Source organism: Clarias gariepinus, chromosome 4, assembly GCF_024256425.1.
Source record: "Clarias gariepinus isolate MV-2021 ecotype Netherlands chromosome 4, CGAR_prim_01v2, whole genome shotgun sequence".
In the NCBI taxonomy this organism is placed as follows: domain Eukaryota; kingdom Metazoa; phylum Chordata; class Actinopteri; order Siluriformes; family Clariidae; genus Clarias; species Clarias gariepinus.
Window position 1 is genome coordinate 19,344,864 of NC_071103.1, and position 15,137 is coordinate 19,360,000.

The 15,137-nt window shown below is 37.7% G+C and overlaps 1 protein-coding gene across 1 annotated transcript; it reads right to left on the reverse strand.

The window, feature by feature from the left end:
• Positions 1-4,496: 4,496 nt before the first annotated feature.
• Positions 4,497-6,346, reverse strand: nppcl (natriuretic peptide C-like). Its single transcript, XM_053495171.1, has 3 exons — positions 6,151-6,346; positions 5,374-5,515; positions 4,497-5,223 (listed from the first exon to the last, which is right to left on the reverse strand). The coding sequence occupies exons 2-3, from the start codon at positions 5,470-5,472 to the stop codon at positions 4,924-4,926; spliced, it is 399 nt and encodes a 132-aa protein (XP_053351146.1). The 5' UTR covers positions 5,473-5,515; positions 6,151-6,346; the 3' UTR covers positions 4,497-4,923.
• Positions 6,347-15,137: the final 8,791 nt, after the last annotated feature.

A 15,137-nucleotide genomic window follows, 5' to 3' on the forward strand; every position in this document is an offset into this window, starting at 1 on the left:
GAGGTGTGTTTCTTTAAGGAAATGATCAGGCTTTGAAGTTTCAAACAGGAGCTGTGCACTTCTACTGCAGATAAAAATCAAAACTAGGATGCATTTATGCCTTCAATACCAATAATTAGTATAATTATTTTAAGATCTGCTTAAATCTCAGTAAATTCTGACGATAATGGACTAATTAATTCAAGTCAGCATACTAAAAGTACATCACTGATTTTAGCAGAACATCCAAAACAGGATAAATAAATGCAAATCACATACTATATTATAAATAAAACACAGTTTATATGCTACATGTCCCAAAATTGCATGATAGTTTTTAAAACTTTCTGAAAGAATATCTGGAAAAAAATCCAAAAAGGAAACAGATCTGATTGGTCACATCAGATCATTCTTTAGACGGAGCAATTTGAAGTGAGCTTGCTTGTCTAACTTTGACCTTCTCACAAGGTTCAGACAGGCACAGAAAGAGAGCCTGAGCAAGGGATCAAATCACTCTCTTCCTGAGTGGGTGACATTTACCAGAAAGACCATGACCCTTCACTTTTAATCAGCCATGCCTTCTTCACTTGCATGTCTCCATCCCTGCCCTTGGCCCTGTGAGTGTACGTGGAGTTTCACACTGTTGTCTAAGAGGTCTGCTTAGGTGAACGTTCTACCAGTGAACATGCAGTGGAGAGTATTTCTGTGTCTGCTGCATGCAATTCATGTATAAGATTTATGAATAAGAGAATCATTAATAGAAAAACATTGCAATGCTTTACAGCCAAAGCAAAATTGATTTACTAAAATTAAAAATTAGATTTACTTAAATTTGTATATGCTACTATAAAATATAATTAAATCTTTTATAAAGTTGAAACACTGGCTGAAAAACTGATTTGTTAAATTACATATGGATTTGTCTCTGTTTAAGTTATTTAAGGTAAATTAAAGTAGTGATGTCCTTTAGATAATGCTATACCAACCACAATTATCTGTATTCTTTTCACATGTATTTAATGTATTGTCTAAAGTTGCTGTGGCCATATGTATGTTTGTGCTGACAAGACCACCACCTCTGCCATTTGGCTTCAACCATTGGTCTTAAGGTCACAGATCAGGAAAAGGCCAAATTTAACGTGTATGGTGTGTTAAATAGGAGAATAGCTAGTAAGGTCTAGGTTTCAACTAAACTAATGCCATTGGATATTGAACAGCCTTATTATGATTTGAACTCATCATGTTAATCAGTCTGATAGCCACCACCAGACACCCCTAAGGCAAACCATGGATGAAAGAATCAGATCCTTTTAAGCTACCCAGAAAAATAATAAGCCTCTATTTTAATTAAATTTTAATGAGCTGTAAATACTGTTTGGAAAATGCTAAAAAGAATACTGTGTGGAAAACAAAAATTAGCATTTAAAATGTTTGTATTAGAGTTGCAGGAGAGGATTAATGTGAGACCACTGTGAAAACCTTTTCATGCTTTGGTAAAGCAAGTAAGTCCTGTTCGACCAAGCATTTAAGCTTCAGACAACCATACACCTACACATATATTGGCAACCTCAATATATTTTACAGACCATCTTGCATTTAAGACTATAATCCTGCAATTTGCATGGGGTTACATATGTTTTCAAATTAGCATTTTAGCTCCAGGACTCCAGGAATCATTTTAAAGGCTTATATGTAAATGACAAACACCCACTCAATTCATACAGATCTACTCTTCTAAAAACCTTTAGCTTGAGCAGTGAACTACTTCCAAAGCAAATAGAGCATAGTTATACTTTTTATAGCAAGCATTAATGAAATGCACCATATGAGTACTCGTTTTCAATTGTGATATATTTTGCATTGGACTGTGGTATGAGCTATGTTCATATGTTAATGTGCATTTTATATGTTCTGGTTCCCCTCCTCCCTCATCTATGCAGAAAGTGCTGGAGAGGGGCCAGGGGCAAGCTAAAAATAATGTAATACCCAAAGGCCGACCCCACACCCTTTATATATGCGGTTATCTGCTCCACTGGAGTGTTGGGAGACTGGCATCTTGCTCACTGACAACAGAAGTAAACAGCTTCAATGAAATCAGACATGCTTTGAATTTAAGTTGCTCAGTGCATATGTCAGATAAGATTAGACAAACTTTAACCATTTAGTTTTTCAACAGCAAGTTGCAGTTCAGGTTATATTTCACTGATACTGCAACCAAGTCTTTATGTATGCCATGTCAGTTTCAGACATCTCTCCAGCCTAGTCGGTGTATTTGAGTGTGTTATAGATTAACTGTTAGTTCTGGAACCCTGTGTTTGTTATCTATATTATGTGGAAGTGAGCTCAGAGTTCAGTGTCTTGCTGTGGTTAAAGTGCACTCTGAGCAGACCAGACAGGTTTGGAGCAGTTTCGAAATTTAGAAATTGTGCCACCTAATGGCAACAGAAACAGCATTTAGGCGTTAATAAGGTGGAATATCTTTATTTTAAAAGTGGCTGCTAGTAAACAGTTGCATAATACAAGGAGTGAACAGTTGCAGACCTTTTATACTTTTTTTTGTGGTAAAATAGATTAGTCCAAGGATGGATTGATATTAAGGTAATAGCTCAAAGATGGTCTTTATTTAGTTGAGGTTTTTAGGATGATCTGGAGTTCATTTACCAGAAGCTATTAAATTAAATATTTATGTATATTTACTTAATTTAACTGATTTAAGTCATTTGAAAGGGTAACCACAGAACAGCAACATTAGAGAGCAGGAGAACGAGAAATGGACGACTTCTGTTTATGTTGGGCAAAATCAACCAGAGGAATTCAATATTCATATAGCAGTATATTACATTTTCATTAGTTTATTAAATGTAAGTAGTTTCATACAGTATATTAAAGTTTCAATAAACTTGCACCCAGTCATTCCATTAATGTCATTCCTCCCCACTGACTGGCATTTGACAGATATACATTACAGCAGAGTGAAATTATTTTTCCCCCATTTCCCAGCTGGTAAGGTCAGAGTGCAGGGTCAGCCATGCATCACCCCTGCAATGTTCCTTGCTTAAGGGCAACAGTGGTAGCCTGGCAGTGCTGGGGATTGAAACTCTGACCTTCTGTTTAGTACCCCAGTTAGTTAAGAGTTGCACCACCTATGTCAACTTTGCTGAAATCATGGTTAATCATATTCACACCCCCTAAAGCAATCCTTTAATCTGTGGAAAGCTGTAACCTTTTATTGCTTCAAGTTGCTGTGAGCACAATCGCATTACTTTGTGATTATGGTTGACTAATTGTATGTAGTCTTTATTAAGACACATTATTGAAAAATAATGTGTCTTATTGAAGACTAGACTTCTACAGTTGATAAATAGACTATACCTCATAATAGGTTCTGTTTTTTTTTTTTAATAATTTTTAGCAATGGTGTTGAAATGAAAAATCTAACTGATTGATTTACCCAGTGAATTATTTCATTTCACTCTTTCATTCGAAGTTAAATGTGTAAAATGACAAATTGAATAAATAAAGATGTCAGCTTTAATTGCAGCTTTAAACTTAGGTTTAGTTTTTTTACAGATTTATTTGTGTCATGCTAGGGAGTGGAGAAAACAATAATAGCAATAAGCAAATTATATTACCAATGTTGATAAGTTTACCAAGTTGATTGTATGTTTAATTAAAAAAAAAAAGAATAATTGGCATTTTTATATTCTAGCTAACAATTCATTTTATAGAGCAGTTATTAGTCAGGTCTTACTCTCCTAGAATCTCCTCACATGAGACTACCAATCATATAAAAAAAAAAACAGGCATGACTCGGGTATGGAGAGGGTATTTGACGTGACTGGATTTTCTATGCAGGTTTACACGCTGACTACAATAAAAGCTCTACAGAAGACAATTGATGCCATATAGCAGTACTGAGCCTGAGTGACATTTAGTGCTGATATGTGAAGGATTTAAAGGAGCTCAATATATCCATAATCCTTGTGCCTACACAAACATGCAGAGTGAAAAGAATTACTGGCAAGAAATGAAAAAAAAAATTTTTTTTTCTCATGCGGTATCCAATGAGAAACACAGTGCTTGTGGGTCTATCAGCAGTGAAAATATGTGTACCGTGAAATACATCACTGCTGCACATTAGTATGGAATGAACAGCTCATTATGGAATGATGTGGTCTGAATTCCAGTCTATTTGGACTAAAGGCTAAATTAGTGTGGCTTTGCAGAGAAGAAATTGTGCTAGTTACCCAAAAGTATATTTCCATCTTTCTCTCACAGTTTCAACGGAGTGGAAGCATTCACTGGAAATCTCTTTTAATTTTAATAATAGCGTAAAAATAAGGCAGAAAAAGGTGATTAGATACATGAACACTGATCATCACACTGAGATTGAAGCAGAGTGGCATGAAAAAGAGCTGGTGAAATTCCAGTCAATTCTTTTGACTACTGTGTGAGCATAGAACTAACAAAGCAGGTATAAAAATGTGGTGTGTAAACAGATTTTGATACAGTGTTAATATATTTTAAACATTTTATTCATGCCAAATATACACATTTATGAAGATGATCTATGTTAGTTTTGTTTTCTCATGCATATCCTTCCAAGCAGTCTAAAATATAGTTTATAGGTAGTCCAATATATAATATATTAGCATAAAGTATAGTCCTATGATTCACTATGATCTAACATAATCTGTGTATTATCTAACAGCACTCCTTTACCATCACAGTATAGACAGAACTAGAATCACTAAAATGTTACATCACTTTATAACAAACAGTTTACAATACAGCATGAAAACATGACCTTAAAGACTGTGGAAATGTGAAGTGAAATACACTGTACAAGAACATCACCATATAAATGAGATAAACTGACACTATGAGGAACATCTACTCGACACTTAGAAGCCATTTCAGATCGCTCTGTCCCTCTGTCTGTCATTAGCAGCCGAGGCCACTCATAGATCCGATTCGGTCTAGCTTCAGGCCAAAGCAGCCTCGGTTCCAACCCCTCCGAGACCGGTCTGACAATGCTCGCTTTTGGTTCGCCAGAGCTCCCTTGAGAAGACGGACCCAGGAGTTTTCATTCTGCACAGGGATGTCAATCCATTTCGGATTTTCGGCGACTTTTATGCCAGAATTAAAGACCTGTACCGGCTCTTCTGTTTGGTCACTGGTGAGATTATCCAGGTCATCTAAGGTTAAAAGGTCATTGTAACGCTCAAGGAACTGCTCGATGACCTTTAGTAAGAAAACAAGAATGAACCAGCTTTTTATGTTATAATTCCAGCTGGCAAACAACTAAGCGGTGGCATTAGATCTAAAATGGTCATACTATAATTAGACAGCATATTGGTTCTATCTCATGGCCAGCAGATTGAGTCTGCCTACCTGCATGGCCCGCTCTGGGGAGTGCAGGCTTCGGCTGTGGCTGGGTGTCAGAGGTGCGAGCAGGAGCAGCACTGTGAGAACAGCTGAGCACAGCATCATGAAGCAGAGACGCACAAGTCCAAACACACGATCTAGTACAAACCTAAAGAAATACATAGAAATCATTTTTTGTTATAATTTAAATTTCTCTCCATCATCAAATACAATAGAAACATTTAAAACTCCATGAGCTATGTGACATGAACAGATTTTAAAGCTATTTATAAGGGAATATTTTCGGTATGATTGCCCTGGTTTTTAATAGTTTTAGACTGCTGTTATTAGAGTCTTTTTTCTTATGTCATGTGACTAAATGTTTTTGGTGGTAACTATTGTGCTGCCATATCAGATAGGGCTTACATAAAAACAGATTTTTGTAAAACACAGAAAAGCTGTTAACCTTTAAAACTAAAAAAAAACGTTTTGTGCGATTTCTAATTGCTGGATTGGCGTGATATTTTTAGAAGCCCTTGTAACTTTAAAATAAAATAAAAAATTAACAATATTTGTTTTATATATTAGTGCATCGGTTTAATAAAATCTAAAGGTAAATATTTATGGTAAGAGGAAGATGGAGAAATTCAGGAAAATTCTATGGAAGAAAAAAAATATTAGTTATTAAAAACTATGAAATAATATTTAATCATGAGTTAATATCTTGATTCTTCATTTTTATAAAAAAAAAAAATCAAATAAATCCCCCCCATCCCCCCCTCAAAAAATTTAATAGTTACTTACCAGAGACTGACAGTATAAAAACCTGTGGCTAAATGTTCAGTGAGAGCTCTGCTCCATCCTCACTCTCCGTCTGATTCGCTTGCTCTCGTCTCCCTCAATATTTGGCACCTGCTATGAGCATCCTTTTCTCTCCTCCTCCTTTGCTCTCACTGTCTCACTCAGAACTTGATTTATAGTGTGAGCTCTGTATGGTGTGTGTGTGTGTGTGTGTGTCAGATGGGGTAGTGTGGCAATAGTGTCTCCTATATACAGATGGGATGTGTATTAACTCTGACCACTCCCTCAGACACACACTTTTACCTCCCCTTGAACACAGACCCAGTAACCCACACAACTTGTTATTCTATAGGTGATGGATTAGCTAAGGGAAGGTTATGTGATATTAAGTCAGTCTGTGGATGCTACCTGCATGTATGTTTGCAACCTTTTTTAAATAGCACCTTGTCCCTTTTATATGTTTTATATTAATCATGCTTGAATAAACACACATTAACACGGATAAGGGCTGGTCCTCTTTTTTTCTTCCTGTCCAAAATGATGTCACCCTTTGCTTGCTTATTCCTCATTTGACCATTTTCGCTTCTTAACTTCTTCTGTTCGCGGGCTACACTCTGGCACCCTGGCGCAGGGTTATGACTGCTGAACAAATCCCAGCATGTCTTTAATGCTTTTCCCTCTGATTGATATTCATGAATTTAAAGCAACTGCCCTTGTTATCCTTTAAACTTTTGTGTTTTAATGCAAAATATCATAGGCATTTTTGTCAAGTTTAAAGCAATATAAAATCCCAAGTAGCTTGCAGTAAAATACAGTCTCACCTTTCTAGTGAGCATGGCATGTCCAGTCATAAAGAAATTGATGATGTGCCAAAGGGGCCCATTTCCAATCTGCTGCCAGTGGTGAATATTTATTAATTTTCTTTCCCTTTGTCTGACTGAAACCTTTTCTTTATTCTTTCCTGTAATTTTTTTTTTCAATTTTCTGTTGTTCCTATAGTTTTTTTTTCTCTCTAAGAGTAACAGTCTGCCAGTGCCATCTGCTTGCAGATCCCCCTCGGACCTTTGAGAACACGGGGAGAGCCAACTCTCTCTCTCACGCACACACACACACACACACAATAAAATATATGGCAACTCACTCATAAATGAACTATAATGCACAATTGAAAACATTTATAGATGCCAGTATAACACATCACCACACAATTGTATTTGTGTACATAGACCTCACTGACACACATACACATCTCTGGCCTTGTAAAGCAGCTTAAGTTTAGTGAATGGTTGGGTGTTTGATCAGGTTTGTGTTTTTATGGTTGTGTACCCTGTCTCCTGCTCTCTCTGTCCTCTGTCCTGGTGAAGAATAGCTCCACAGACAGCTGCTGCCACTGCTGGCCAACTGCACAAACCCATTTTCATACCTACACTCCGCTGTCAGATATTATTGCGCTCAACACTATTAACCATGCTTTATTGTTTCCAAGGGAGAGGTTCATCAGCATTCCACAGGTCCTGGTGAGGACACACAAAGGTAGTTGTTTTAATCATTTCAAAATACTGAAAGAAAAATTGTAAAACTGTTGATGATGTTTGCATATTTTCTTATAAACAGTAAATTGCATGTACTTAACTGTAGATTTACTTCCATCCCACAGTGACATTATGCCAGTGACGGACAGCTGAAGGTACCTGTACTTTACATTAGACCCTTATCAAGACTGCAGAAGAGTAATTGGCCTGTGTAGCTCCCTTGGGTTGTCACTTGAGCATGAGAAAGAGTAAAAGTGAAAGACAAAAGGGAAATTGTGAGTAGGAGGACGTGTGGGCGAACCGAGGGATGAGATGAAATATAAAATATGAAGGGATGGCAAGAGGCTGCTGGAATGCACTCGAGCTTCACCTCGGAGCGAGGGAGAGAGAGTGGCGAAGGTGAAGTATGGATATGTGTGTGTGTGTGTGTGTGTTCCAGCTCTGTGGGCAGGGACAATAAAAAAAAGTGGAAAGGTGTCGTGCATGGATGTGTGTGGGTTGGATCATTTCTGCGGTAGTGTGCAGGTGGAGGAGCGGACAAGAGACTTACTGAAGGCCAGGAGAGCACAAAGTTGAAAATAAAATTTTTGAGTAAAAAGCTTTGAGCTACAGTCAAAGAAAGAACAAGTGACAGACAGGAAGTAAAAGTGGGATTGAGGGGCCCGCTAAGGTGGTGATCTTGTCTGGCCAAGCTGTGGCACAGCACTCACAGTAATGACTTCATCTTACTGTACACACACAGACACACACACACACACACACACACACACACACACACACACACACACAACGCACACACAGACACACCTACACACACACACACACACACACACACACACACAAACACCTACACATACACACACACACACACGCACACACACATACACACAGACACACCTACACACACACAGACACACAGACACACACACACACACATACACACAGACACAGACACACCTACACACACACAGACACACACACACACACACACACACACACACACACACACACACACACATACACTAAAGTGGCCCTAAAACAAATAACCAGAGTCCATATACACAAGAATTCTATTCTATTAAATCTATTATTAAGTGTTCTCCTGAGTGACACTACAGGTTCCTAAGGGATTTGCCTTAAAACCTATGAGGGATGTTCAAGTCAAAACAGGACTAATGATGAAATTTCTTGTGAATGAAGTTGTAAAACCGAATGACATTTACAGAAGACTTCAAGCAAGGTATGGTAATGAGACTTAGCCGCAGTCTTGACTGGATGGTGCAAACGTTTTAATGGAGACTGTGGGTCTGTGCCTGATGATCCTGGGCAAGGTGACTTAGAGCCCACTGCAGCTCATTCCATAAACAGTGAGTGATTGGAACTCGCCTGATCCTTGAAAATCGACAGATACCTGGAAGAAGAGAGATGCATCTGTCTGTGGGAACGATACATAGAACCGTTCACAAACACTAAGTTACCATTAAAGCACCTCGCTCCAAGCTATTTCCACATTTGGGCCATTAAAGGAGATTCTGGAATAAGTGCATTAGTGTGGCAGGGGATTATAAAGAGATATAAACACAGTTTTTACTATCATAATGGTATTCTGTCCAATTAAAAGTCCCAGGTTGACACAAACACAGTTGAACTTCCTTAAAACTGCTCAAGGGAGCCTTTACTAATGTATGTTTAATCATTCGTATTTTACTTTTAATTAAACAATCATTTTACACACTTTGTTTGAAGCAAACTATAACATAGTATATTCACTATGTAGTTTTAAACCTCTTACAGAAAATATTTACAGTAATTCAATTCAATTTTATTTATATAGCTCTTTTAACAGTGGTCATTGTCTCAAAGCAGTTTCACAAAAATGAAAGAAATTCATTTAAAAAAAATAATATTAATAATAATGATGATGATGATGATGATAATAATAATAATAAATTGTCTATGTGTGAGAAAAAAGTGTCTAGATAATAATGAGATGAATGAATGAAATGTCTCTGATGAGCAAGCCAAGGGTGACGGCGACGGTGGCAAGGAAAAACTCCCTGAGATGGCAATAGGAAGAAACCTTGAGAGGAACCAGACTCAACAGGGAACCCATCCTCATTTGGGTGATAAGAGATAGAAATGATATAGCATCATGTGTACAATATAAAGTACAATATAACAGAAATTCTTTAAATTAACATGAAGTCCAGTTCAGCATAGGGATAAGTCAGTAGGTGCAGAGGGCAGATGGGGTCTGGATCACTGGGAGCACAGGAGCAGGATGTGTAGCTCCAATCATAATAAGGCAGAATTCAGCTGGAGCTGGTCCTTCTCTGGATGCCTCAAGATCCTCGCAGGGTTGGCCTTTGTCTACTGAAGCTGGTACAATCTCCAGATGCCTCGGAATGCGTAGAAAAGTACAAAACAGATGGAGAGAATTAGCGTAGTTGTCATTCAGGATAGATGTACTGAAGTATGAAGTTATGGGATGAGTTACGCGTATGCCAGATTAAAGAGATGCGTCTTGAGTCTACTTTTAAATTGGGAAACTGTGTCTGAGCCCCTAACACTCTCTGGAGGGCTATTTCAAAGCTTTGGAGCTAAATATGAAAAAGCCCTGCCCCCTTTTGTAGATTTTGAAATTCTGGAAATTACAAGAAGTCCAGAGTTTTGTGATCTTAAGGAGCGTGGTGGATTATAGCATTTCAGAAGACTGGTTAGGTATGTGGGAGCTAAACCATTTAAAGCCTTATATGTAATTATTACTATTTTGTAATTAATTAATTAATTAAACTGAACAGGTAGCCAGTGCAGGGATGATAATATTGGGGTTATATGATCATATTTTTTGGATCTAGTGAGAACCCTGGCGGCTGCATTTTGGAATAACTGAAACTTGTTTATTGAGGATGCAGGACAACCACCTAGTAATGCATTACAATAGTCCAGTCCGGAGGTCATGAATGCATGAACTAGCTTTTCTGCATCAGATACGGATAAGATGCTCCTAAGTTTGGCAATATTTCTAAGATGAGTAATATCTCTGTCTTGTCAGAGTTTAGTAAAAGCAAGTTATTGGTTATCCAATCTTTTATGTCCTGGACACACTCGGTTAATCTAGACAATTTAGGTATTTCCTCTGGTTTTGTTGAGATATATAATTGGGTATCATTAGCATAACAATGGAAACTAATCCCATGTCTTCTAATGATGTTACCCAAGGGAAGCATGTATATTAAGAACAGTAGAGGTCCTAAAACTGACCCTTGTGGGACCCCATATTTCACTGGCATTACACCAGACAGTTCTCCATTTAGATCTACAAAATAGTATCGATCAGACAGGTATGATCTAAACCATTTTAATGCCTGTCCCTGAATACCTATGTGATTTTGTAAATGATCTATGAGAATATTATGATCTATAGTGTCGAATGCAGCACTAGGATCAAGCAAGACTAGTATTGAGATGCAGCCTTGGTCCGAAGCTAAAAACAAGTCGTTTGCAATCTTAACTAATGCAGTTTCTGCACTATGATGGGGCCTGAAACCTGACTGAAATTCTTCAAGGATGTTGTTTCCTGCAAGAATGTGCATATTTGAGCTGATACTTTTTCTAATATACAGCACCATTCAAAAGTTTGGACACAAGTTTGGATTTATTTTCCCACTTTCCAGAAAACTATGAAATGACACATATGGAATTAGGTTATTAATTAACAACAAGAAAAAAAGTCAGTTGTTATTTTTTTTTTTTTTTAGATATGAAGGTCAGCTGTTCTGGAATAATTTTTGCAAAAATAGTATTTTTAAGAGCATTTGCAAAACACATCAAGCACCATGATGAAACTGCCTTTTATGAGGACCTTCCCAGGAAAGCAAGACCAAAACGTACGTCTGCTGCAGAGAAGAAAAAAAAACACCTATTAACATCACCTCAGATTGAAGCAGTTTTGCAGAGCATAAGTAGCACATATCTTTATACCAATGAACTCGAAAGAAGAGATTATTGTATATTTTGGATGCCTTTAGCTTTACAATGTATAAAGAATTAAAAATCAGGAAAGACCATTGAAGTAGAAGTCGTGTCTAAACTTTTGACTTGTAGTGTATGATTTTAGGTTTTCTTTTCTTTTTTAAAAAAAACAAAACAAACTATAATATGATATCATGTTGTGGGTTTATAATTTTAGCATGAATGAATAACCTTCAATATTTTCATATAGTTGTAAACAATGGTGTCATTAGTAGCAATATTTAAACCGTTTATATGTTAATTAATATTAGGAGAACATTTTGCTTGTTTAATGTAAAATAAATAAATTCATTAATTAATCTCATAATTGCATTTTTTAATATTAGACCAGTGTGCAAACTATAACATACAGCAGTTAAGGAGAGTCGGAGTAAGTGAAGTAATTAATTTACATCACAGTAAGAAATTGCGCACTGCACCTTTACACTAATGAGCGCCTGGATAAGTGCCATGGCTGGGCTTGGGATTTTTTTTTTTACTTATTGGCATACATATGATATAATTGATAAAATAATGAAATTCAACTGTAGAGAAAGAAATTGCAAACGTCTTTGACTAAAGGTGAACCGCCTCCGCAATATGTAGTAATAGTTAATGCATTTCATAATAGAGCAATGAGGTCAGTGCTAAATGAATAAAAATCAGTATGAGTCAAAATGGCCCTTTTTTTTTTACCACAGTAATATGTGTGTGAATTCATTTGTGATCTGAACGATATGTAGGCTTCATCACACCTACGCACACACGCCCCTACACACCTTTTCAATCATATTTGTATGCTGGAGATCGTTGTAATTAACTGCTTACAATAGTGCTCAATCGGACTGACAGGAGGAAAATCCAAACTCCATTAGCCACAGGTCTGAACGCCTTTAGCACGATGCGCCATTATCTCCTCTGCGTGATTCCACAGAACTGTAATTAAAATCAAAGCTTTGCCCACACTCTGTGCTCACGTTGGAACAATGAGCAGTGATTACCAGGAGAGAAATTTCGCTTCACAGTAGAGACACCGGACGCATGCGGTTGACTACGTTTGTTGCCATGGTGATCGTGGTGAATGGCGGGAAAAGCGAGGCTCGTGGCGGGAGTTCACGTGCTAAACAAACCCAACACAAGCCTCCGTTAGACTCGATGAATGCACCGTGGTCAGATGTCAGCAAGGTTAATGCCAAGTCAGCCACAAAACGCAGGTTACCATTCATACAGCACTGACAGTTTAGACATAGCCACATCCGACCCACACTAACCCCGTCAGACCCCACGTTTCAAGCAGGAGAGAAGAATAGACTTCTAATATCTAGTAGAGAATAGATGTTCTGCATGCTTGCCACCTTGGAGTTCTCAGCATTTCAACTAGTTTTGAAGATTACATTTTTCTATGGGACAGCTCCGAGCCTTTGTTAGAGTGAAGTTGTGTCATTTAAACATCAGTGAATTACACATAAAGGATGAAAGGAATTATGGTTGTAGGCATAATGACCGGTGTTTTCTTCTAGTGTGCTACAGTATCTATAGCCAGCACAGTCAAGTATGTCAAAAACATTCTGACAAAAAGCCAGGGCCAGGGGTAGCTCAGTGGTTAAGGCATTGGACTATGGTTCGGAAGATCCCAGGTTCAAACCCCACAAACACCAAGTTGCCACTGTTGGGCCCTTAAGCAAGGCCCTTAACCCTCAACTGCTCAGATGTGTAATGAGATAAAAATGTAAGTCGCTCTGGATAAGAGCATCTGCCAAATGCCTAAATGTAAATGATACCCAACATCTTGATTTCAAAACATCTTTAAAATAATCACCACTAGCATCATAGATGTAAATCTGGTAGATTTACAAAGTCAGCATTTCTGGTATGTGTCTTCTTCTGTAAGCAGATAGACCCTCATGATATCTTCATTATCCACTGCAAAACTTTGCACTTTCATTCACTAAAGTTCCTTGACTAGACATTGATGGAGCTGATGAGGACTCTCTGGATGGCGTCTCTGCAAGAAGTGGTGAGGATGTGGTGGAGTAGCCTTGCCTTCCTTTATAAGCCATTGCTGTGGTCTGCTGTTTTGTGCATAATTTCTACCTAATTTTAAACACACTTGTATGACCAGCCCATATCACCACACATTTGCCATGCAGACTAGGTTTGGCCTTTAGTACAACAATTTACTTTGTAGACTCTATGAGCTGGCTGGATATATTCCAGTGCCCCTGGTTATATTCAATTCAATTCAATTTTATTTATATAGCGCTTTTAACAATGGTCATTATCTCAAAGCAGCTTCACAAAAATTAAAGAAATTTTCATATGTTCAGGATGTTTTAATGAAACAGTGCAGACACATCAGGCACAATAATATCTATGAAAGAATGATTATTTTATTTGCCAACATAGCAGCAATAAGCAGTTTGCCGATTTTACAAATATTAAAACGTAAACAAACATGATGCAAAGTATGAAGTTCTTGGTGAATCAGAATTTTAGTGAATGGTTAAGGTGATAGCTAAGTAAAGTTGAAAAATGCAAATTATAAGAAAACAACAGGAGTCGTTCATCAGATTAAAGAGTTGGTTTATTTTGATTAGGTATGCTGATTGCATCACTGGATATAGACAGAATCCCTGACAGTTTTCAGATAGGGCACATCCTGACTCCCCACTGACACACCTAAATTTCTATTTCTGCCAACACTACTGATTCAAAAATAAAACCTACTAAAAAAAATACCTCTTCTTTAATTTTTTAAAAAATGGAATTGCATACCATTAGAAGGTATGTGGTCAGTGTTCCCTGTTATTGCCAGCACAAACCCTACAACAATCCTTGGCCAGTACATGACCAGTCACTCTATCTGGAAAGTCTCCTCTTTATGGACATTACCAAGAGGCATGTTAGACCACTGGTGCTTCTTGGCCAACACCAACCCCTAAGTAGGTTCTCATGACATAACTTATCCAGGTAAGACAGAGCAAAAATTTGCCCAGACACATGTAAAAAATCTTGTAAAAGACTGTAAGGGCTGTTATAGCTGGGGTGGGGCAACTCCATCTTAACGTACATGGTTCGGAATGGGATGTTCAGTGAACTTATTCACCAATCAGCCACAAAACCAACACCACCACCATGCCACACTGAATTTGTTGAGTCAAAATGATTAGCAATCATCAGTGTTGGGGAAGTTACTCAAAAATAGTCATCTACTACCAATTACTACTTACTACTTTAAAATTGGAATTTGATTACATTACCGATTATTACATGTAAAAAGTAATTAGATTACTAATTACGTTGCTTTGAAAACATGTCACTGTGTGCTCCTGTGATAGGCGTGTGCCTCATCCTGTTGTCGCTCCTCGCTTACTCCGTAGGCTCCCTGCTGGTGTCCCCTCCTTCTGTCCCATGTATGTCTGTGGTGCCCCCCATGCAAAAAGA